Below are 26,345 nucleotides of genomic sequence, written 5' to 3'. Positions count from 1 at the left end.
TTCCTAGTATAAGGTGAAATATAGGCATCGGTTTGTCCCTTAATTATTTCACTTCACCCAAAAACTCTCTTTAGATTCGTATGTTTATTGCTTCCGTAACGATTTTTTTTAAAGAAAGAAATCCTCTACAAGGTACTTATCCTCGTCGATTTTATTATCCAAGTCCGTTGCATACAATCACCAGGTAAAAAAGTGTAGCAATATCAAACTCTAAGTAATCGCAATACTTCAGGAAGTAAAACATTATCCTGAGGTGGGTTGGAGGAGTAAAGATAATCGCATTGCTCACTCTTCAGCCAAGGAAGCGGTAGGCTGAAACTTCCCTCTGGATACACAACGAGTGTAGGAAACTCGTAAATATGGAACGTGGTCCGTGAGAAATGAAACGTCTTCTTGTGTCGAGATCCCTAGCACAACAGGAGACTTTTCGAAATCAATTTATTATCCTAATCCAAACTCGATTGAATCAAGAGTTGAATTCGCTTTCAAATAACCCAAAAATGCACCAAACATTCAACCCCTAACAGCATGTGAAATGTAAATCCGCACTTTTGCGAAAATCAATCAATGATAGTTAAAAAAACATTTACTAGGCAGATATCTTCACGATTTTCTCCAAGAATCGCTATCTAATTTACGTCGTTTCGAATCAGTACCAAGCCCAAGACTTTTATCGCATAGAAAAGAAATTTATGAAGAAGTGACTACTTTTATAGGGTGTTCGTGATACAGGAAATATATTCAATTAAAGTTGAATCGATCGATGCAACGAATTAATTAAAAAAAAGATCGTAACAAACCTTTGTGGGTTGCGTAGGAGGGTCGAATAGATAGATCCACTCACTTTGGACCTAACCTAACCTATACTTGAATTTCCCGGCGGTAAAACAATCTTATTTTAGAACTCTTGTCATGGACTATCTCGTCCGGGATATATTTTCTTCCAGCTCCTCCAGCTCTAACTAGACTTCCATTTGTGTCAATCAATTCTCTGATATATTTTCTGCATCGGATTATCAGGAAATCCTGCATTGAACATCTTTTCTGCCTCATGAGAATTACGGCCAGCCTCGACGTGAATGAGGATTGCTTCTGTGTTTCTTCTCTAGAGATATTTGCGAACGAATTTTGAAAATTTAAACGACATGAAATGAAGCGAATTCTCAGTATCGATAGTGGCAGCTGTCAAGTTAACATAATATTCTCTGTTATTTATGTGTTGATCATAACAAATCCCAAGTTGAATTGAAAGCAGAAATACGATTTTTTTTCAAATATTTCAATTTCCTTCTGTTCCACATTACAAACTTTGTGTAACCTGTGATAACTTTGGAGCTGTTTCGATGTTCTATTGGTTGTGAAGTTACGAATTATCATTTATCCTAGTTCAGAATTCATACACCAATAACCCCTCAACCAGTTATCCAAGTTCAAAACAGCGAAAGTCATTGTATACAAAATTGAAATACATTTCGAGTGGAGTGTTATGAGACCCCCTTTCGATTGAAATAAATATAGTTTAATAAACTAAAAAACACGCTTTTGAAGAACATCGAACTAAAAAGTTAAAAATATTTTCAAAAAAATTAGCTTAAAACAATAACGAACGAAAAATACTAGTATTACTGTGAAAAAAGCGACGGGCGCTTGATAAAAAAAAATGGCACAAAGCGCCCACGCTTTTTTCGTTCGTTATTGTTTTAAGTTTATTGAAAAATTATTTTCAACTTTTTATATAGTTCGATGTTCTTTGAAAGCGTTCTTTATTTAGTAAAACTATATTTATTTTATCTAAACTTTGGAATCAATAAGCCGTATATTGTTTAGAAAAATGACTATTGATATTTTCGGATTCTGGAGAGGGAACCTGAAAACCAGCTACCAAGCCCAAAGCAGTAGGCGCGCAAAGGAGGGTTACAAATAAGGCAGCAGGCGCGCGTGTTAATAAAAAAAAAAACTTTTTTCAAATGAAGAAATACATGTAATGAGAGTTCGAATTATATCAAAGAGATTACGTACATCGACATCTGCCCGCGAATAGATCAACCAATAATGTCGATATATCAAAGAGGTTACGTACAGCGCCATCTGCCCGCGAATAGATCAAGCAATAATGTCTATAATTCTGTCAAATACAGATTCCGAGCTTGAGAGTTACAAGCAAACAAACAAACATACATACATACAGGTGAAGCTTATGAAAGCGTGTTAAAAATGTTGAAATACATTTCGAGCGGAGTGTTACAAGACCCCCTTTCAATTCGAAAAAAAAGGACTGAAGATTATTCATGCTCATACAAATTTTATCTTTTTCTAAGCTCTGATCTATCAGATATATTTCTCATAGTCGTAGGGGGCTGTGGAGAATCATTCTCTAGAGTTGGTGACTTGTTCAGTTAGGTTCCTACGACGGGAAATTTAAGAAAATAAATTGTCGTTATTATTGGAAAAATTGTTGCGGGTTAGTCTTAAAAAATGCGATTATTCAGGATTTCGAAGAGAAATTAATAAAGAAAACATTTTTTATTATGGAAAAAGTGTAGAAAATGCGTTTCGGGTTGTTTTCGATAGCAAAAATTCTAATATAATTCTAATTTCCATTCAACAAAAGCAAATGACAAAAAAAACGTCGTTTTTCCTCATCAGAAAGGGGTTGTGAGTTAGCTCATTTGGGTTGGATCGACTTGGAGGTTGGTTTGACTTGTTGAGTTCGGTTGAACGACGAGAAATTTATGAAAGAAAATTGTCGTTTTTATTGGAAAAATTTGTAGGTTAGCCTTTAAATATGTGATTATTTAGTATTTTGAAGAGAAATTAATAAAAAACACTTTTCATCCCACATATAGTGTGTTTTGGTTTGTTTTCAATAGCAGAAATTTCAATAAAATTGTAATTTTCATTTAGGAAATGCAAATGACAACAAAAAACCTTGTTTTTCATGCCACTGGTTAAGTTGTTAGAAACGCAAGTTTCTAAATCCATAAAATGAAAATTTTGTTCGTCTTTGATATCTTGTCCCTTTTAAAAGTTGATGCCAGCACTATATAGACACTCAAAAGTCCCTGAACTTTACACTACTTCAGGGAAGTAGAGTAAGATCAGAACGTCAGTCATATTCGCAGTAGCTGCTTGATGCTGTTTATTATTATCAATTTCACCTCGCTGATATCAGTGAATCAAGTTGAAAGTCTATTTTTGAGATCAGTTAATTCTTGTAAGGCAATTATTTTTTATCCTTGAATGGGAATGGGTCGGTACTTTCAAACTGTATATATGTAGATTTTGACTTGGAAATAATTACAACATCAGGTTTATTTTGGTTCTAACATCCGAAACTGTTTGGAAACTGCGCAAGACATAATGCGTAGAAGCAAAAAATCTCAAACGGTCCGAAATTGTCTCAGACACTTGGTTAAACCAGAACGCATTTTTAGGAGACCACTGTGCCACCTATCGTATATATGAAAAGATGAAGACGAGAAAATACTGTCGGTCATGTCCATTTTTTTATGTAGCGTATCCTTGTAGTCAATTCAAATGTTATCTAACCTCAATCATCAATTATTTGAATCAAATGAATGAAAAAACATCCTAGCAAATAGCCCACATGAATGCGCATGAGCAACGGGAACAGTTCTCAACAGTTCAGCTTCGAGAGCAAGAACGATTCGGGACGGTTCAAGACAGTTTAGGATCATTTCGCAGTCGAAACCAGAACAGAGGATTCGTCAGTCCGAAATTATCCTCAATAAACCAGAACGCTCTATATCAACTGCGCATGATCCTTACGTCCTAGAACCTGAATTTCGTAGAACCAGAACAAACCTATTGCGATGAATATGAGTACTATATTCGAAATAACCTTTTTCTGTTTAAAAAATCAGGTGATTTTTCTACAAAACTACCTAGTTGAAACACAATTTTTATGTACAGCGAGTAAAGATGATAGAAATATTTTTCATCAGTTGAGGAATCCTTCCTATACAGTTGCTACCTCAAGAGACCCTATCAGGTCACTCGACACTCCCTTGACCCCGAATATAACCTTTTAGGAAACCTACACCTCGACGACAGAAGAAGGCGACCTAGCCTCCGGAACGAAATCCGTGAAGTTTGAGAAAGTCACGGTCCGCAAAACGATAAAGCACATCACCACCAGCTCCTCGACTTCATCCGTGCGCCACCTATCGACCGCCAGCCGAACCCCCTCCGAGGAGTTGGTCGACGACTCCGCCTACTTGACGCAATCGAACGGAAACGTGGCTTCGAACTCGAAAACTTCCAGCGCCAGTTCGCTCACCGGGAAGTTTCCCTCCGAGGAGAGCCTGAAGAGTCCGGAGGACCAGAAGAGCCCTTCGAGGGACGAATGGGACGCGGAAAGTAACAGTAGTAAAGTGACGAGTTCTAGTTCCGAGTGGTACAGCGAATACAGGACTCACAGCTTCCACACCGGATCTAGCAAGCTGGATTACGTGAGGAGCAAGTCGCAGTACGACGAGCATATTCAACATATTAGAGGTCAGTTTTTTAAATTCATGGGATGAACATGGGTGGTTGTATTCTAATTGTTAATGTATATGAGGTGCCAATAACTCTAGATGGTATTAAGGATGATTCTCAATGGCATGCTAATATTTGGGAAAAAATTTTATATGATCATATGCCTGAAAGTTTTGAAAAATAATTTATGATAACTTTGGGATGACCGTAACTTGTAAAAGTTATTTCAAATGGACCAATAAAATATATCTATATCTATCTATCTATTGTGAAACGTAGTATGTATCTGAAGGCATTTACTGCTGTACAATGTGATTTTTTATTTCTTTTTGACAATTGTTGATAATTGCATAAGAATAGTCAAATAACATATCTTACTAGAATATGCTTCCGTCCAGAGTAGAGTAGTTGGCATTTACTGCCAAAAACAATTTGTATGTCACTGTTTTTCAATGACAGAAAAAAACAAGTTCTGAAATACCCATCAGTTCTGAGCTTCTGCGACCTCTTGATTTTTTCGTTCCAAATCATATAATTTCGTTTCTTATTGACAATTGCATTAGAATAATCAAGTAACATATCTTACTAGAATATGCTTCTGTACAGATGAGACTGGTTGACATTCACTGCTGTACAATGTAATTTTTTAATCTGGTCAGAGGCATCTACAAGGGATCATTCAAAAACAATTTGTATGTCACTATTTTTCATTGAAAGAAAAAACAAGTTCTGAAATCCCCATCAGTTCTGAGCTAATGTGACCTCTTGATTTTTTCGTTCCAAATCAAATCATATAATTTTATTTCTTGTTGACAATTGCATAAGAATAGTTTAATAAGATGTCTCACTAGAATATGCTTCTGTACAGAGCAGAGTAGTTGGCATTTATAATGTAATTTTTTATTCTGGTCTAAGGCATCTCCAGGGGATCATTCAAAAACAATTGTATGTCACTGGTTTTCATTGAAAGGAAAAACAGGTTTTGAAATCCCCATTAGTTCTGAGCATATGTGACCTCTTGATTTTTTTGTTCTAAATCAAATCATATCATTTTATTTCTTGTTGACAATTGTTGAAAATTGCATAAGAATAGTTAAATAACATATCTTACTAGAATATGCTTCTCTACAGAGTAGAGTAGTTGAACTTAATAATATCACAAACAGAATTAGGATGAGACGCGTAGCATATACGCGTAGCACCTAGGTTTATGCATTACAAACTAATACGTTGGAAGTATTCTTAAATTGAATATAAACAATTATCAATTGAATATTGTTTTAGGATTTTTTCAATATACTGAAGAATCAGCTAGCATACTGAAAAGTTTATACCAGTTCTATTTGGTGCTTTATAAGTGACTTTTACTTTAGAGAAAACTTGACGAAGGTAGTTGCCACAATGCGTATTGTAAGGATGAAAATCGCCGTAAGATAAAAAATTAGAGCTTTTTTTAATACAAGGACACATAGTTGAAAAATGTAGAGTCCTGTACACATTAGCATGTTGAATCCTTCAATAATATCTCGACAAAAATTGTAACTTTAGACGCCAGCTAATTTTCTTTGCAAAATAATAATTTCATGTGATTGAATAGGCATACTTCGTACACGAGTCTACTTTCCATTTGAGCGTAATATAAGTTAATGAACTGTTGTTGAGTCAATACAACCTAAACATTTCAAAAATTTATCAAAAATTGACAGTGGTGTTATCAATTTATATGGGAGTCGACAAACTTACCAAGAAATGTAATCGTTCCTCTTTGTTGGATGGAATTGAGTTGGTTTTTTCCATATTGTGATACAGGTATATATGATTTAACCAAGAGGCAAGTTGATTCAAAAACATAATGTTAATAATAGTGATTCTATTTAGCCAAAAAACTACTGAAGATAAAAATTAAATGACACAATATAACCAGATATTTGAGAAAGAAAAGGTTTTGGCTTTCTACTCCTTGATCTCTAAACAAAAAAAACTATATTGTGAGATTCTTTTTTCTTTCAGTTTGTGTCTGAATCCTCCTTCCCAAAACATAACACAGATCATTAAAATTGGTTAATAACATGGATCATAAAATTATAACATTTTCAACTAGACTCTGTATGAAGTTGATATGATAAAAGAAAAAAAATAGAATACATTACATTAATGAATTTATCGAATCATTACCAAGAAATCAAGGTTATTTTGTATGAGAATTGAAAACATTCTAATCAGTTGAATTCGTTATGAAGAAAAGAGAATTAAAACTTTCTAAGTTTTTTTCCAGTTTCATTTGTAACTAACGTTACTGCAGTTTCGTCCTATAAGGACATTTTCAAACATTGAACTAAAAATGATTGTTAACATTAGCCTTTATATAACACCACTGTAGGTCGTGTAAATAATTTGACTTTTTCAAATCATGCAACCACAAATTACCGAATCTAAACGATCTAAACGAAATTTTGCACTATGTAAGAAAGGGTTGCACACTCAATTGTTTGGAATCCTTGTGGGAATTCATAAGCATGAATATTGTGGTTGCAACCTGTTAAATGATCAAATCGATCTAGTTTACCTACTCATTGGTTTCCAAATTATCGTATCCACATTGTCACAAGTAAACAAAATTCAGGTACTCAATTTAGCTAAGTACCTCTATTATTACCTTCAGCCTACAGTGGTGTTATTGTTATCAATCATTTTTAGTTTATTTAATGTATAAGTTTGGAAATGTCCTTATAGGACGAAACTGCAGTAATGTTAGTTACAAATAAAAGTGGTCAAAAACATAGAAAATTTCAATTCCCTTTTCTTCATAATGATTTCCTACCAAGTAGTTAACGGCTACATCCATCAATTTATTGAATTTGTTGTATTATATGGATGGCTTTCACTAGAAAATTGTATTTCGTCTTCGAAATATAAGCTGCGGGTGGGAAAGATGAATTTGGAGATTTCATTTCGAAATATTTATTTTCTTATGCGCATGTATCTCTTCTCGATACAGTTTTAAGACTTTCTTTTTCATAAACTATAAGTCAAACATGAATCTAATCAAGAGATCGGATTTGCTCAGAAAAAATGAGGATTTTAAAACAAATTTAAATTTGTTCTTCAGAATGATTTTGTGGCAATTGCTCATTGATGCCATTGGCAAGAATATACATTGAAATGTACAGCAAAAAATCATTTTTGGTGCCAAGGAAATGCTTATTATACTTCAGAAAAATATAATGAATTATATTATCCTATAATGAATTTTATAAAAAAATATATTGCTGTGGTTCAAAAGTTTGAACCAGCAGGACACATGATCATATAAAGTTTTTTTTTTTGATGGAACCAAACATCGCCTCTTCCGATATTTGAATAAATTTAACGAAACAAAATTTTTCAATATGGAATTAAAAATGTGTTTACAAATTGACTATTTTACATATATAATAGTATATATAATAGGAAATTTATCACAATACAACGGTGATGGAGATTGCAAGTGGTATATTATAATAATTACGAGTATAATAAAATATTTTTTGAATAACGTGAATGGTAACCACGTAGTTTGAATAATTATCAAAATAGTTGCACGTTTAACTATAAGTAGGCTGCTATCGTTTCCTTTTTTAATGAAAAAGGTGTATCCCTGAAGAGATTATGTTTTTTAGAATGCTTTTGAATATCAACTATTCCATGTGAATATGGAGGATATTGTGTACAAAAGTGTACAAAATGAACTACATACGAGTATTTCGAACAATGCGGTATTCAAATGATACAAGTGTATACTTGAAGAGATTATGTTTTTACTAAAATGTTTTTGAATATCATCCATTCCATATGAATATGAAAGATACACATTATACACTTATAAATTTAAATATTTGTAGATAATCAATATATGTATATGTATATACATGTGTATATTATACATATACAGGGAGTGACGTAAATACGTTAAAATATTCGAGTAACGTATTTCTGAGACAATTTTTAGAAAAAAAGTCTATATAAATTTGTGTCCGGAAATGCTTCGTTTCGAAGATACATGGTGTTGAAATTGAATTTCTTTGTTAATTTTTTTTTAAATAACTTCTGCAAAAAAAATGTATTTGCACCAAATTTGGTATCCGGGGTTTTTTGACATGGGAGATCTTAATTTCTTATTAACTTTCATATAACATCTAGAGGGCGCTGCGTACGCTATCATTATTTATTTCAAATTGTACTTACTTTTTTGACAGTGAACTGTTGGTACTTTTCATGAAAACACCTATTTTTCACACCTTTCCCAAGTGAAAAAGGTACACTTTTTCAACAACGCTGGGATTGACCTTTTTTCGAAATATTAACAATTTTCTATATCGATGCATATTACTCAGTTCCTAGGGCTCCTAGGGCTATGTGGTGGATCTCGTTGAAATAAACAACTTTTCACTTCAAAATATTCGTCGAGAAATCATTCGTTTTCGAAATACAAATCATTGAAATTCTTCAAAACGTGGTAGGTCTTTGTAATAAGCTTTTTGATGTTTTAATTATTTTCATCAAACATTTTATAGGAAAAATTTATTTTGACGAGATTCAACACATACTAAGTTTTCGTAATATTCTCAGCAACTTCACTTAGCGCCCTAGGAGATGAGTAATATGCATCGTTATAGAAACTTTTAAATATCTCGAAAACGATTACCTCCAGTGTTGTTGAGGAAATGTACCTTTTTTCTTGGAGAAGGTGTGGAAATTAGTTTTTTCATGGAAAGTACTGAAAGTTTACGGTGAAAATTAATACGAAATTATGATCTCCCACGTCAAAAAACCACGGATACCAAATTTTGTGCAAATAATGTCGAAAATAATGTTTCATTTACACAATCGAAACAAGTCACTTCATTAAAAGATAATGACTCCTCGCTGATATAAAAAATAATACTGATTTAATTTACTAAAAATCGTTATTTGTTTCAAAATGTGTATTGTTTTGTGCAGTATATTGAATGTTAGGTCTTGTTGGGTTTTGATTTGTATTTGTTCCTCGTTAAGTGAATTATGTCTTTTGAATTTATGGATTTAGGTTTTCCCAGATGTCCATACGGTTTGCTTTATTGACTTGTTTTATGAGTTTGATGTTTTCTGGTGGGGGAAAGTGATGTTTGTTTTGTGTGGCGTATGTTGCGAGGTTTGATTTATATGTTATTGGGTTTATGTATGCTTTTTTGTGCTCGTCGTATCTTTGAATCAGTTTTTTCTTAGTTTGGCCGATATAAAATTTGTTACACTCCAAGCATTGTATGCTGTACATTCGTTTTTACTTCAGTCGTGTGGTCTGAAGTACACTCGCTTTTTTTTCTGGGTGTTTAGTAGATATAACTATAGAATTACCTATTTCACTTTTTGTTCCGAGTATTTCTGTGGGGCTAGATGATTTGTGTTCCTCCTTAGATGACAATTTCTGTAATTTTTTGTAATTTGAATTTCCTTTCTTACCACCGTGTTTTTCTTCAGATAACTATAATCCCATAAATATTACATTTTTGTTAGACATGTGTCATTATAACCGAAAGAATGTCATGCAAGGGCGGATTCAGATCTAAATTTCTGGAAGGAATTAATTTCTTAATTTCGGGAGGGAGTTATTTTCAGGGGGAATAATTTATATATGAAAATGTGGTTGTGTATATTCTATAATACTCATTAGAAATGTATTGAATGTTCAGAACACTCTTTTCGATTCGCGTTTCACCAACCAAGTTGGTGTCTTCAGGAGATGAGGAAAACTGACTCCTAAGTCTGAAACTGGTGTCAATTCATATTCAGCGGGGTTCAATTTCAGGCACATACCAGTCATTTCATGTAGAAAAATGAGGAAAGAAAGAGTATCAAATTATTGAAAGTGGAAGATGTTTTATGTCTGACGACAGACAAAGGTAATACGGTTGTGATACTGGACAAATCAGATTGCTATGAGAGAATTGATAATTCAATTCGGAACGGTCCCTATAATGAATTATCAAGGAATCAATTGCCTAAGATTATTTCACAAGTGAAAAACACACCCAGGAACTGTCAAAATTTGATCGTATTTACTTTGAACAGTAGAATACAGGTTTGTAAGCCTACATGCCCTAAAATATGTGGTCTACAAAAAATTCACAAATCGGTGCAATCATGTCTCCGCCATAAGTTCCATTACTTGGAGAACTCATGGAAAAATTACTTTCCACAGACTTGGATCCAATATGTAGATGATATATTTGCGATTTTTACACAAAGAAATCTATGGTATGTTTGGTTAAGTCTAAACTGAGTGGGTCTATTCGACCCTCCACCGCAACCCGCAAGGGTTTATTATGGCTCACACCTATTCACACTCTGCTATGGTAGAGGCCTATGTCTTAGCTCGTAACAGTAGATTCTGAACATTCAATTACCATTCTTGGATGTCTTATGATTATAAGTAACCAGGAATTTGATGTATGTCCTTAGCTCGCACAAGTTTCTTAACTTCTGAGAGTTGTCGTTCGTATGGAGGCGACAGCTGATTAAATTAACGGAAAACAGATTTTAAAACAGATTCAAAACAGAATTCTATCAGATTTACGAGTATTCCTGATGGCTCACATCATTGTCTACAACAAAAAATTATAGAACTAAGTTTTCTTGTCCAAGACTTATTACGTTCTCACGTTCTCTTTGAGGGACATAGCTGGAAGCAACGGCTATGCTTCAAATTAGTAGATTAGGAAACTTCATTTCAGGGAGAATCATCGTAAAATTTTCGACTTTGACTTTGACTTCGGAAATACATTGATTCAAAGTTAATTGTTCTGAACTAAGATAAGATAAGAAAAAAAACGTCTCGCTCGCTTCAACAAATGTTAGCTAACCCCAAGGACAAGATGTTGGAAAATGAAAAGTCTCGGCTAAGTGAAATAGACTGTGAGCAGTGTGACAAAAAATACATTGGTCAGAATTAGCGAGCTATGGAAATTCGTGTCAATGAACACGTTGCACATAATAGTTTCTCGAGACCAGAACAATCTAGTGCCGTCGAACATACCTAGGGGAATCGCCATAGAATAAATGAAAACTGTCTGAAATTTTAGATCGGTACATGAAACTAGATATTCAGTCCGAAAGTCTGGAAATAACAAATTGTGCCATGACAACTATGAACAGTTTTAATATTCCAAGGCTGAAGCCTTCAAGAATGATAAAAAGTGAAAAAAATGGTAGGATGAAACCCATAAGAAAAGAAGGGTAATATGATAAAAATGAAAGGAAAAATTAATTATGGGCGATCTGAGTTCGGAAAGTGGGAGGGGGTGAGTTTTTGAGGGTAAAAATGGTGTATCTCCATTTCCGGCAAAACTACAAGTTCTATGGAAGAAAGTTAAATGAAAAAGTTGTAGGCTATAAAAAGATCTACGACTTTTGTTTGCACAATTCTTCCACATAACCTCAAAATTTATGTGAAAAATTCAAGTTATGGATTTTTCATTTTTATCTTTTTCAAAAAAAAACTTCTACGAAATTTGATAAAAACTCACCCGTATCAAATACACTGTAATTTATTTAAATTGAAATATTTATTTTTTCACCTTATTTTGATTCAATATCAAAAAAGCACCCTAATTTTCAATCGAAAATTCTCGCATCAAAATATCAGCTTTTTTCAAAAAGTCGGTGTGCTTTTTGTTCGTTGAAATCCTTATTTTCTGATGGTATAAAAGAATATACATTACTTTTGTAAAATGTTTTCAGAAAATGCAAAAAATGAAAAAAACTCGAATTCGATTGATTTTTATGAATCATTATGTACAATTTTGAGTTATTCATTAAAATTCACAATTTAAATTACGCAAAAAACGTTAAATTCTATGTTACATTCATGAACGAAAAAATTGCAAATCGAAATATGCTACAATAATTAACAAACAAGTAAGTTAATGAAGTTAATAATTAATAAGTCATCTACAATATTTTGAGAAGGCTGTAGATGCCAATTAATGGCTATTTTAAAATAATTTATAAAAAGAGTGACCTACGGAAAATTTAAGCCCATTGAGAGGTATTTCATATCTAATGAAAAGATTACAGTCACAAGGGTTTTCCTGTGAACAAGTAAAAGAATATGTTGATACAGACATAATTATGACCTCGATAGAAATTGCCCGAGAGATAATAATAAAACTGTCATTGTTGTGGGTCGAAATATTGATCTTTTGATCCTCTTAAATCAATCAAATTCAAATAATTAAGACATTTATTTTCTCAAACCAGCTTCTCGAAATGTAAAGAAAGAATCTATTTTTCATGTCTAATAGTTTCAAACATGAATCCCATAAAAATATTGTTGCATTTCTGCATTGTTTTTCCGGTTGCGATACAACATCTGGATTTGCCGGAAAAGGAAAGAAAAGTATAGTAAATTCATTATTAGAGGCTTTGAATTTATTGTATGAGAAAGATGCAAGTAAAGATCAGCTTCAAACTTGGTTGGAGACGAAGAATGTGATGATGGTCTTCAAAATTTCGAAGATCAATTAAAATTGGAAAGTTTTGTCGAATCTAACGGTGGAGAAATGACACCAACGAGACAAAAAACTAATGGATAAGTGATTAAAATTCAAGATAAGGTATTTGTTAATAACAATACCGTTTTTAAAAATATTATAATTATTAACGTAATCAGAATGAAGTATCTAAATTCAATAGTACGATTTACAGGTATATTTATATTTTATGATTTTTTTCTATGACAAGAATGTAATTAGAATTAATAAATAAACTTTTTAACTGAATAAAATTGCAGCAGTCACTTTTTTTTATGAAATTGTTCATAATGATTAAAACAAATTTCAAATTCGAGGTTTTTTCGATTTTTTGCATTTTTTGAGAACATTTACTATAGTGATGTATATTTATTTATACCATCAAAAAGTAGAGATTTCAACGAATGAATAACACACCGACTTTTTGAAAAAAGCTGATATTTTGACGCGAGAATTTTCGTTTGAAAATTAGGGTGCTTTTTTGATATTAAGCCAAAATAAGGTGAAAAAATGAATATTTTATATCAAATAATTACAGTGTATTTGGGTATAATAATTATAATTACAGTGTATTTGGGACATAAAAAGGTAAGTTGTAACCAAATTTCATGTAATTTTTTTTTGAAAATGATGAAAATAAAAAACCAAAAACTTGGTTATTTGGATTTTTCACATAAATTATAGGATTACGTGGAAAAATTGTAAAAACAAAAGTTGTAGATCTTTTTATAACTTGCAACTTAGCTCTTCGACTTTTTTCCATAGGACTTGTAGTTTCGCCGAAAATCAAAATAAACCATTTTTTACCCTTAAAAACTCACCCTCTACCACTTTCCGAACTCATATCGCCCGTAATCTATTTTTCCTTTCATTTTCATCATATTCCCCTCCTTTTCTAATGGGTTTCATCCTACTGTTATTTATTTTTTGGTTTCAAAAATCATCGACCCTGGTCTCATACCAAACAGTCCGTTATCTATATTTTACGAGAAAATTACCCGTGAATTTTTATCCAAAATCATTAATTGTATACCTGAAAGTGAAAGTGTACCCTGTTAGATATGAATAGAGACCAATTTCAGAGTAAGGAATTAGTGAAGTGTTACGGTTAGTGTTGCAGTTCTACGCCAGCAGTTCCAGTTCTACCTTTCATTGAATGGAGGACGTAATTACTTCCATTATCAACCCCCATAAATCTGCCCTAGATGTCATGGAAACTCTCTATACTATCTACATCTACATGTATTCAGCATTTTTACTTTTTAGTAAGACTTTTAACTTGGCCTCTATTATTCGAAATGTACTTTCAGATTCCATCAACTGGAATTTCAACAAAGAACTGATCCGGATACACAAGCTAATGAATTTATTTTTTTTACGGTTTCGTAACCCAGAATAATGTAGTTTCAGTGTATCAAGTTTTATTGCATGGATCGTGTTTCAAAGCTTGGACTGTATCTTACGTATATGGAATGAATGTTCATAAGGGAAAATCAATATAACCTTTATGCGATTTTCTTTTACAAACCGCTATTTCAATTCAAAACTCCGCGGTACATGTAGTGTATTCAAGCAACCTCAAGTGTGTGTTGAATCAACATTGTTATCTTAATTGATATATAACGTTACCGTTGAAGTGGAATTAAAGTGATATTGTACAATTTGAAATTATTTACTCCAAGTGTTTATTAATAGGGGAAAGCAAATTCCAGTCATAAAACAAATTTGAATAACAAATTTCAATTCTACATACCATGCTGATGATATTTGAACGAGAATTGAAACAGTCATGAAATATAATGGGCTAGAAATTATGATAATCTGATATTTACGACTTTTTTCATAAATTTCACGTTAGTAAATGAATGAATGGTTCAATTTTCTACGTAATTTGTATGAACTTTTAATAGTAAAATCTATCAAAGAAAGCAAGAAAGCAATAAGTTTTTGAAGTAGTAACTCTATACATGGATGTGTAACTTTCCGTCACAAATGAAAGAGAAAGCCCTCCTGAAACAGCTACTTTCATATAATCATTAAATTACATGAAAAAAAATTCTTTCAGAACGAATACTTTTATATGAAGATGAATCACTCTGTTCATTGAATTATTATGAAAAACAATGAGGCAACGTTCTCAGAAATTTTTAACTATAAATGTGGTGTTATGAAAAAATGGACTTTTTGTTGAAAATATTAAAATATACAAAATACTTCTGAGGGATTGTTGCTCTTCACGTTGTAACATATTCATTAACAGAAAAAATCCATATTGAACTATTTATATTTACACACAACATACAATTGCTAAAAAAATAATCTTAGGTAAGTCTACATAAGTGTATAAAAACATGTCCGTCAGTTTCGTCACACCAATATATTATTATGTTAAGATGTGATACTTGGAATTGCACAGACATTGATTTGTTTGTAATGAGTCCTGATAAATGATGTACGACTTTTTTACAATAGAGAGCTATTTTTCAATGAAGTTGAGTGGGATAGATCAAAGAGTGTATCGAAATATAACAGATTAAAAACAGATTTTTTTCAAACTTTGATTTTACTTCAATTGAGGCAGAAAACTTTTGTTACAAGAGTGATAGTTTTATTATGGAGAGGGCCAATTAAACACGTTTGATATATATTTTTCGTAAATTTGGATTTTTTTCTAGGAAACAAGAACATGAAACGAAGCAACGAATTTCTTCTTCTTCAACTAATACCCCTTTCTGGGTACATCGTTGACATAAAAACTATTGAAAACGAATATACTAACTTTTACTTGTCGTTGTTATATAACGTAATTACCCGTTGGCGCCAAGGTCTTATGTCTCGACTATTGACGCTGTAGTCGACCGATAAAACTCACCTAAATTCAATGGCTCTATTAGTTGCCTCTAATGACGGTTTTAATGTTTTAATGACTCTCAGTCATTATTTCACCCTTGAAATCTCAATAATCAGTGGCTATCAGAAATATTCCAATGAGGGGTTCTGAGTGTATTTTTGGGTGCAATAGGTTAAAATGAGATCTTTGGTGAAAACTTTATTTTTCGAAACCCTTTTTAAATCTTCACAGGAATATCTGTATAAATCTCCATCAATGCTTTTTTGTACAGTACAGCATCGGAAAATTCATTTTTCTGTAATACAGCTTTCTCTGAAAACTTCCAGAGAGGACGGAGTTTGATCAAACAAATCGTAGTCAACAACGGTTATAAGGTAGATATTAAAGACTCCATATTTTCCGAAAAACTACAAAGCAAGCCATGATACAGGTCTACCCAAATTAAAGATGCGATTTTTTCAGTTAAAAGACATTGTCATATTTGGGTGAACCAACTAGTAATATTCATTAACAATAATAACAATCAACAATAAAGACAAAACTTCGGTGTCGGATAGATCAGGAGTATATAAGCTGACTTGTGGCTCCTGCCCGAAACTGTATATTGGCCAAACAGGGAGAATATTTTACCAAAGAATTGAATAGCATAGAAGTAGTTTTTTAGCAGAAGGACATAAGTTCAATCATGAATACGACAGGTTACATTTAGAAGAGAAAAGTTTGACACTCAATCTTCTAGAATATTCAGAAATCAATAGATTCAAGAATCTGGGTAATTAACTGAATGATCAATTAGAATTAAATAACTCCTCGTTACTAAATATTTTTCATGTAATTTGCTTCATTACAAACTCAGGTAAAACTCAGGTACTTGAAATGTAGGTACTTTAAATTGTTAAATTAGGTTTATTAACCATTGAATATGTAGAATATAGTTATACACGCCCGAAGAAGCCATTGTATGGCGAAACACGTGTTGCGTTTTTGTAAAACTGTTTAGTGAAAATCTCACAATAAAGTGTTTTTTGAATACGTCTGATTATGCTACCCCAGTAACATGATTATGCCAAGATATATTGGTATCCAATTGCACACTTAACGAATTAATTGAACAAGCTGGCGTAATTGTTAGTTTACGCTGCTTGGTCCTGCCATATTGAACTTCTTAGAAAACAGCTAATACTTGAGGTTTTTGACCAGTGAATTCAATTTGGTTACTGTCACCCCAAACCAGAACTTTTTCCAGATTGAGATATAGAACTTTTTGTTGTCTGTGAAGATGTGAATTTACAGCTGATGTACAGACATATAACTGAAAAAAAGATACATATGCTGTCATTCGATTGTTGATGTGAAATAGAAAAAGGGTGGAAGGCAATATGGATCTCTGGATCCTTGGAGTCTATCAACATTGCTGGTATAGATGTCCAAGAAATATCCATCGATAGTTACGTGAGCTATGAACTGTAGTTCATAGCTCATGGAGTTGTAACTCCAAACCCAAAAATCGTCTCCTTTTGGTGTGACATGGTTATCCTTGTCGTTGGAGCTAATTGAAATTCGGTATTATATTCTATAGTAGTGAATATATGGATGTAGGTAGTTGCAAGTGATGGCATCATTTCTCTAGTATGAATTATCAGAAATTTGCTACTAGAATTTGATGCATTCAAGAAAGTTACATGAATTTACAATTTATTGTAGATGTAAAAGTAGAAAGTCATTACCTTTCTTTCCCAAAAATTAATATCTCATGAAAATATACCATTTCAATATATTGTACTGAATTCGTCATTTATTTGGGAACTGGCGTGAAATTAATCTTTTGAAAACACTTTTTCGGGTAATCGTCTGGGAGGTACCCACTTTCCGGATAAATACAGTTCATCATTACCATAGCATCGAAATAACAGCTATTTGACTTGAAATTGATTGATGTTTTGATTTTTGAAAGTTTGCATGATGTTTGTTCGCACTTATCGCAATAAGCTATGGGAAGCAGCAGCGAAAGTGAGTATGAAAATTTGCCCTACGAACTAACCAATGAAGCAGCTGCTGCTACTACAGCACAATAATTGCCTGAAAAATCAAAGTCCAGATTCGAAAACGTGTATGACTTGTTCTCGAAATGGAAGGATATGAAGAAATGCCAAACTATCACAGATTATATAATTTTGGCTTAGTTGGCGCAGACATATGAAACTGTCATATCATCTACCTAGTGAAGCATGTACTCTATGCTAAAAAGTGCCATTTTATTGAATAAAAATGTAAACATAGGCACTTTTCTGAAAGTTATCGCATTTTTTAAAAAGGATAATGTTGGTTATGAAGGGAAGCAATCAGAAGTCTTTCCGGAAAAATAGTTTTCGCAACACGTCCAAAACAGTTTTTTTTTAATTTCGCGGAGTACAGAACTCGCCTACGTCTTGCCCTAGACTTTTGTCGGGCCATCCAAAAAACCCTATTTTCTGGACTTGTTAACGTAAATCACTATTCCCGTTAACGTAAATCACTATTACCTTACTGAAACAGAGATAGTTTCTGTCGACCCTCGTTTCGCTAAACAAATAAGCATCATCAGGAGGTGACAAACACTACTTCTTACAATTATGTTAATATATTTATATGTATCTACCACCTTGTATGATGAGGGTCATCAAATTAATTACCAGTATTTTGTTAATGTTTCTATTGTTATTTACTTTCTGACTGATACCTTTTGAAGGCATCTCAAAACTTGTCATAAACCGGTCTCAACTATTTCAAGCATTTTTCATTTATTCTGTGGCCGTTCTCTATGTTCAGCAACACTGGAACACTGGAAACATGTTCCTTGTAGCAAGTTATTATAGTTCATGTTTGTTTAAAGGTGGTTGACAATGTTTCGTGGTGCATTTCATTAGTTCTGATTTCCATTGTCCAATATGATATAAATTGATTTGAAATCCCTGAAAGAATATGTAAAAAATTAAAAAGAATAGCTGCAAAATGACAATTATATCAAGCAAAAAAACTTAAGTTACAATGAAATGAAATACAAACAACAACCAAAAAATCAAAAAATTTTAATAACACTAGATGGAATTAAAAAAAATTACTAACAAGAAATGAGAATTAAAAATTGAAAATATTCCAAGCCAAGTTACTTCAGGACGTTTCAATTGTTAGTATCCACAATCATCTTCGGGTGATAACTGGACTCCTTCCTCCGAGATCTGACTATTTATAGGTCATTCGGGTGTTTTCACCTATCCCCTCTTCCCGCTCTCCGCTTCATCGGTTTCACGGGAGCTAACCGTTTGGCGGGAATTGGTCGTATTTCGATTGATTATTGCGTATCTTTACGCTTGCGGGGCTAAATGCGTTGTTGGACAACATATATGCGGCTTCTTTGACTTTTTTCCTAAACCAGTGTTCCTCCTTGTGGATGATTTCAGCTTGAATCCACTTGATGTTATGTTGATGAGTCCAAACATGCTCTACTATTCCCGATTTTCTGGTTTCTCCTCGCTGTGTGTGTTTCTTGTGATCGGCAATGCGAACTTTCAATGGCCTCTTAGTTTCACCGATCTATGATTCTCCGCACTCGCAGGGTATCCGGTAAATGCAATTATTGCAATCACAGTCCGCGTTTGGTGGCATGGTTTTCGTGAGGCTGCTACGGATAGTGTTCCCGGATCTGAAGCAGATTCTGATATATACTTGGACCCATTTCTTCTTATCCTTTCCGACAAACCTCTGATGTAGAGAAGTACAAATACTGGTTGTGGCGACTTCTCTTCCTTGTGGAGCTCTTGCTGTCTTCTAGATGAAGTCTGTTCCACCTTCACTTTGGAGTAACCATTCCATTGGAGGTCATTTTTGATGATGCCTAGTTCCTTTTTGAGACATTCCTTTGCATCACAGAGCCCGAAAGCACGGTCCACTGGAGCCTTGATGATTGCTCTCTTAGTAGATTGATGGTGGTTGGATTCCTGGTTCATATACTGTCCCGTGTAAGTGGGTTTTCGGTTTACAGATGTTTCCCTTTTAGTGTCGGTCCTCTTCACCAATACGTCTAAGAAAGACAATTCGTTGTGGACTTCCTTCTCCATTGTGAAAGTGATGGAAGGACTTACGTTATTGATGTGCTTCAGGAAGGTGTCTAGTCCTGCATTCCCATGATTCCATATTATGAAGGTGTCGTTCACGTATCTCAACCAGACTCGGGGCTTCTTGTGGGCTTCTTCAATGGCCAGGGTTTCAAACCACTCCATATATATATTAGCTATAACCGGTGAAAGTGGCGATCCCATAGGCAGTCCCTCATAGAACACTAACATGTATCATGTTCATCAACGAAACTGGTGAAGCTACCGAGTAACGAAACGCGTTTTAAATACATGTTCAAGTGCAAAAATTGTATTTTCATCATCATGGATCAGATGTGATGGGTTAGAAATCAATCATAAAGAAAGCTGGTTTTCTGTCGGTCGAATACATTTTTTTTTCTAATACAAAATTCTGTGGGCTTCTCCAATGGCCAGAGTTTCAAATCACTCCATATATATGTTGGATATTACCAGTGAAAGTGACGATCTCATTGGCAGTCCCTCATTTCGCGTAAAGAATTCGTCCTTCAGATGGAAGTAGCAGTTTCGTACACAGCATCCTAGTAATTTCATTATTACATGTATCGGTAAGTTTGTTCTATCTTTCAGGTCCCCATCTTCGGATATATCTGTATAATTTGATGTGCTTCTTCGACAGGAACGTCGAAACTGATCACAAAAGATGATGTTTCTCCTTGGTTTAATTATTGGTAGTAAAAATCTCGACAAGTTTTGAGTGGCTGAATCTATGGAGCTAATGATCGGTCTGAGCGGAACATCCTTCTTGTGGATTTTGGGTAGATATGAGTGAGGGGGCTTACTGCGGTACGTGTTAGTGATAATCTCTCTTTTTCCGAAAAATAGACTTGGTGTTTTTTCAAAGTCTGATACAACTTCCTTTCAAATGATGCAGTAGGGTTCCTTACGATCTTCGTGTATTATACTACAAGTTCAACCAACATTTCCGTTGTTTTGTCTTTCGGGTTGCTAAACATGCGTTTACGAGCAGTTTTGAAAGCCACTTTCATACTCAATTTTTCAAAAATTTCATTGATGTGTTTTGCTTCATCTGTAAAAAATATAAATTTTGAGTCTTCATCTTTCTGAAAAGTTTGAAAAGTCCAAATTTTTTTTTCGTTACTTCAGCTGTTTTCCTGACCAGCCAATGGACAAAAAAATGTTCTTCCGCTATTTTTTGTTGTAGGTAATGGTGGGAGCTGTTGTAAAATCATCACAACTCCATTCGAAGGTCATTTCAAAAAGTATATGTTTGTCAGTAACCATCTAATGTTATCTGCATACGCTCAATTGCTCCTAATCAAGATTATAAGTCACCGACTTGACTCATATGTAGAACATATTTCTGTTAATACAGAGGTAACGAGTTTCCATATCAATTTTGCAAGCACGTTTGGTTTAGATGACTGCTTAATTAGTTAAGTGATGTCATTCTACATCCGATATAGCTGACCACCCAAGATGACAGACGAGGTATTTTCTAAGGATATCAAATGAAACGAGAATTATTCCAAAAGAAAATGATTTTCCGTTTTTAGTTGTACAGGTTTTCAGAGACTAAAAGTACAATCGCGTGCAGAGTCCTGCAGAATTTATGCGTGGGGAAGTCAATAATGATCTTTGCCGTATATAAAACTCTACCATTTTGTATCGTAAATTCCTCCTGAACATTTCTAACCTAATTTCCAAATCAATACGGTCACGAAACCTCTGAATCTACGATCGTTTGTTTCTTTTAAATTTCATGTTATCGGGAACTCATCCATTTTTGTTTGAAACGCGATTACGTTATGATTATGAGTTTGGTACAACTCTTACGAAAAGTTATTTTTAACTACACAACCTTTAACCTTAGAATAATGAGCCTGTTACCAGATAACTGTCTTGTTACCTAATTTAGAATAATATTGTGATTACTGATTATCAGAAAATATTTTTTGTTACTGTTGCCAAAGAAAGCAACAGGCTTTATGTGAATGTTCTATGATTTTCCTATTGTTTGACAAGTATGAAAATATACATTCTGAATGTATATTCTGAAATTAATTGCTTCTTTCCTTTTTTTGGAAGATTCCCATATTTTTTTATATCAATATGGAGAAGTAGAAAGCCAAAACCCCAAAAAGTCTCTTCTTTCAATTTATATCCAGTAATATTGTTCATTGGCCATTTGTCAACTTATTTGGAAGGTGATTCAATGTGATGGAACCTTTTCTAGTGGTAGGTCAATTCATCAATCTTGTTCTCTTCTGTGATGAGCTGGTGGCGAGAAGATCTCCAATCCCCAAATATTACCAACCTGTAAAAAAAGATCTTTGAATTTGCTGCAATGCGTGCACTTTGCTTTCTATATATTATAATAAGTACATGTTCATTTGAATTTTCCAGTCGAAAATGTATGTACTGTAATATTTTTATTTCGTATCCCTTCAGATTTCACGACACATCAAAATTGTTCTGATGGATGACGCCATAAGTCTGTTTGCAGCGCTTTCACAAACGCATCGGTACTATCACAATACGGTACAGCAAACGATCGACCCATATCTGTGAGAATAAGCAGGAGAATCCAAGGCAGTCGATTTCACGTCGCTCACAAGTTCTCGGCCATTCCTAGACTACAACTTGCTGAGTTTTGCGTCGTTACTTGTAGAAAAATGAGAATATAAACTTGCTATGATTTTATACCACTTTCATTTATAACTAACGTAACTGCACTTCCGTCCTACAGGGACATTTTCAAATGAAAATTTTATCTTCAAAGATGAGCCCAGAAGTGTTCGACCTACAGTAATCCAGGATGAGGGTTTGTAGACCCTGGTGAAGACTGATCCATCATAAATGGTGCGTGGGCGTCAGCTCCTATGCGGTTTTTGATGATTCAAAAGGTATTGAAAAAGTCAACAAGCTCGAAAAGTGGGTGCCCCACGATTTGAACGATCGACAAAAATTGTAACGTTCCGAGGTCTGTTCTTCTTTGCTTTTGCATAACCAAAATGACCCTCTTTTCAAACGGATCGTCACGTGTGATAAAAGTGGATGCTCCACTACAACATGAGAAATTTAGGATGAGCCGATGAGCCGATGAGCCACCAAGGCATATCTCAAAGCAGAAACCCACAAAAAAAGACCATGGTTACTGTATGGTGGTCACGTGCGATTCACTATAACTTTCTGTAACCGGACCAAAAAACATCACAGTAGAGTCCTATTGTGTCTGATACTAATAAAGTCAAAGAAGGCCTTCCCGGCATTCTTTGACTTTAACAAATCCCGAGCACAAAATTTTTATGCTGACGGAATTAATCAACTGATTCAAAAGGCGCTTATTTTGATTAAACTAAATTAGAATTCACTGAGATATTACAGTTCAAAGAAGACCCATGAAAATGGACAAAACGATTGAAACAACATATATAGGGCACTCCAACGAAAACTTGACCCCTGTAAGTCAGAAAGGGACGTGTAATCGAAAATTTCATCATACCCGAAACTTCACCTCGCTGCGGTCAGCAAGCGAGGGGGGGACTATACATCATTTGAAAGGTCTTTTCTCCTTGCATTACTTCTGTGATTTTTTTCGAAATTGGTCCATTCGTTAATGAGAAATTGAATATTGAACGTTCTATTCAAGAGAAAACGGAAAATTTGCTGTCGCTCATTTTATTGAGGAAATCAACAAAAGTAATATCAATGGCAACACAATCAATGGATGAAGTGTTCAAAATTACCTCCATCTAGTTCCATACAATAATACAGTCTATTCTAGAAAGCGTTCCGTACATTATTCAAGACGTCCGGAGTTGCAACGATAATAGGTTGCAACAATTTCTATTCTTTTTTCAGTAGAATAAACCATATTGGAACACAGTGAACAAGGACGACTGAATAATCATTCGTGAAGAAGTGGCAGTGGCCAACTATCTACTTTTTGTTCTGCGACAACTAGATTCAACAAAAACTACCAGTGCAGAAAAAAATAACAGTGTCGTCTATTTCAAAACGTTTACTACTAATTGAATAAATTCTACAAATCTAGATCTGCGACAGAGAATTGTTCGGGAATGCCGATTTCTGACTCCGGACATCGTCAATAATGTAAGGAACGCTTTTGAAAGTAGACTGTATTATTGTATGGAACTGGAAGGAGGTCATTTTGAACACTTTATCCGTTGATTGTGTGGCCATTGATATCACTTTTGTTGATTTCCTCAATACAATGAGCGACAGCGAATTTTCTCTATTTTTTTTCCTAAATAAAACCTTCTACATGTAATTTCTCAATAAAGAATGAACCAATTTCGAAAAAAATTACAGAAGTGATAGGGGGCAAAAGACCTTCCAAATGATGTTTCACTCGACCCCCCATGCCAATGAAAAAAAAAAGGGGTGAAGTTTTGGGTATGATTTCCATATCAGAATTAGTCCCCCTAGAAATAAAAATTGGCGTGTTCTTTGAAATTTTCGATTACACGTCCGTTACTGACTCACACAGGGGTTTCCAGTTTTCGTTGGAACGCCCTGTGTATTGATTTTTGTATTAGAAAAAAAATGTATTCGACCGACAGAAAACCAGCTTTCTTTATGATTGACTTCTAACCCATCACATCTGATCCATGATGATGAAAATACAATTTTTGCACTTAAAACGCGTTTCGTTACTCGGTAGCCTCGCCAGTTTCATAGCTTCACATGATACATGATAGTGTTCTATGAGGGACTGCCTATGGGATCGCCGGTTACAGCTGATATATATATATATATATATATATATATATATATCAGCTATATATATATATATATATATATATATATATATATATATATATATATATATATATATATATATATATATATATATATATATATATATATATCAGCTATATATATATATATATATATATATATATATATATCAGCTATATATATATATATATATATATATATATATATATATATATATATATATATATATATGGCGTGGTTTGGAACTCTGGCCATTGAAGAAGCCCACAAGAAGCTTCGAGTCTAGTTGAGATACGTAGACGACACCTTCATAATATGGAACCATGGGAATGCAGAACTAGACACTTTCCTGAAGCACATCAATAACGTAAGTCCTTCCATCGTTTCACAATGGAGAAGGAAGTCCACAACGAATTGTCTTTCTTAGATGTATTGTTGAAGAGGACCGACACTGAATGGGAAACATCTGTATATCGAAAACCCACTCACACAGGACAGGACAGCAGCCTCATGAAAACCAGGCCACCAAACGCTGACTGCGATTCCAAGAATTGCATTTACCGGATACCCTGCGAGTGCGGAGTATCATACATCGGTTAAACTAACAATCGAAACGTCGTGACGTAACTTCGTTTGGAATCTTTTAATTTTTAATTTTAATTTTTGGTCAATAATATTTTTTAATTTTCAACTTTTATTAATATTTCAATTTTTTATTTTTTTGGTTGTTGCTTGCATGTTATTTCTTTGTGATTTAAGTTTTTTTTTGTTTAATAAAATTGTTATTTTCGGTTCATTTCTTTAATTTTTTTTCAGGGATTTTCAATCAATTTATATTATATTAGACAATGGAAGTCCACCACCTTCAAACAAATGATAGTGTTCTGTGCTTATTCCGGCGTCACCAAAATCGTACAGTACAAATAAGTTCATAAGTGTGCTGAAAAAAAATTATACTAGTATTAATGAATTGTCATACAGCTTAATGCATAATCACCATTCATTTCGAAATATTGTCTTTGCTGCACTTTGGGAAGTAAATACTTTATCTATCTAATGATGAAAATAAACCGAAGACATTTTAAAGCAACAAACACCACCAACCTGTTTGTTTTTCCCTCGTGAATAGTTTGATCGATTGGAAGTTATCCAAATTTGTACCGATCCTTTTATTATCGAATTTTATTGCTCTTTTTAATTGCCCCACTCACCGCATATATAAACTGAAACCAGTACAATAATAATTAACATCGCTTTAACAAATCAGACATGTTGATCTTGCAATAAACAAGTGCAGTATTTATAAATGTGATCTCATGCCGATTCTAGGTATAGTTTTTACGACTTCAAAGCGAAAGATCGATTATTTCGACTTGACAATTATTATGGCAGGCGCTAACTGGGACACGATCTCACTATTTTTATATAATCTAGGAATTTTTTATAAGGTTAAGGCAAGCTACTCGGTGTCACGAAGTCGGTGTTCTAGTTTTGTACTACGTGGAAATTTACATCGTGGTTGGTCAAACCGAATATGTCTGAGCAAACGTATCAGAAAATTATTCTCAACGGAATGCTTTACATATTCAT

At 33.8% G+C, this 26,345-nt stretch overlaps 1 protein-coding gene across 8 annotated transcripts in view; it reads left to right on the top strand.

The window, feature by feature from the left end:
* The window catches only part of Msp300 (Muscle-specific protein 300 kDa), a 409,159-nt gene that overhangs the window by 150,284 nt on the left and 232,530 nt on the right, over positions 1–26,345 (top strand). For 7 of the 8 annotated variants that reach the window (XM_074174298.1, XM_074174299.1, XM_074174297.1 and 4 more), the window contains exon 2: positions 4,053–4,518. The exons of the other annotated variant lie outside the window; for it this stretch is intronic. In XM_074174298.1, coding sequence (XP_074030399.1) covers positions 4,053–4,518 — 466 coding nt within the window. The remainder of the gene's footprint in view (positions 1–4,052; positions 4,519–26,345) is intronic. 8 annotated transcript variants of the gene reach the window in all.

Source organism: Leptinotarsa decemlineata, unplaced genomic scaffold, assembly GCF_025532065.1.
Source record: "Leptinotarsa decemlineata unplaced genomic scaffold, Ldec_3_MD MMD2_P_RNA_scaffold_12, whole genome shotgun sequence".
Classification (NCBI taxonomy): domain Eukaryota; kingdom Metazoa; phylum Arthropoda; class Insecta; order Coleoptera; family Chrysomelidae; genus Leptinotarsa; species Leptinotarsa decemlineata.
Note: the sequence above shows the minus strand (reverse complement) of the source record. Positions and strands in the feature narration are given on the sequence as shown.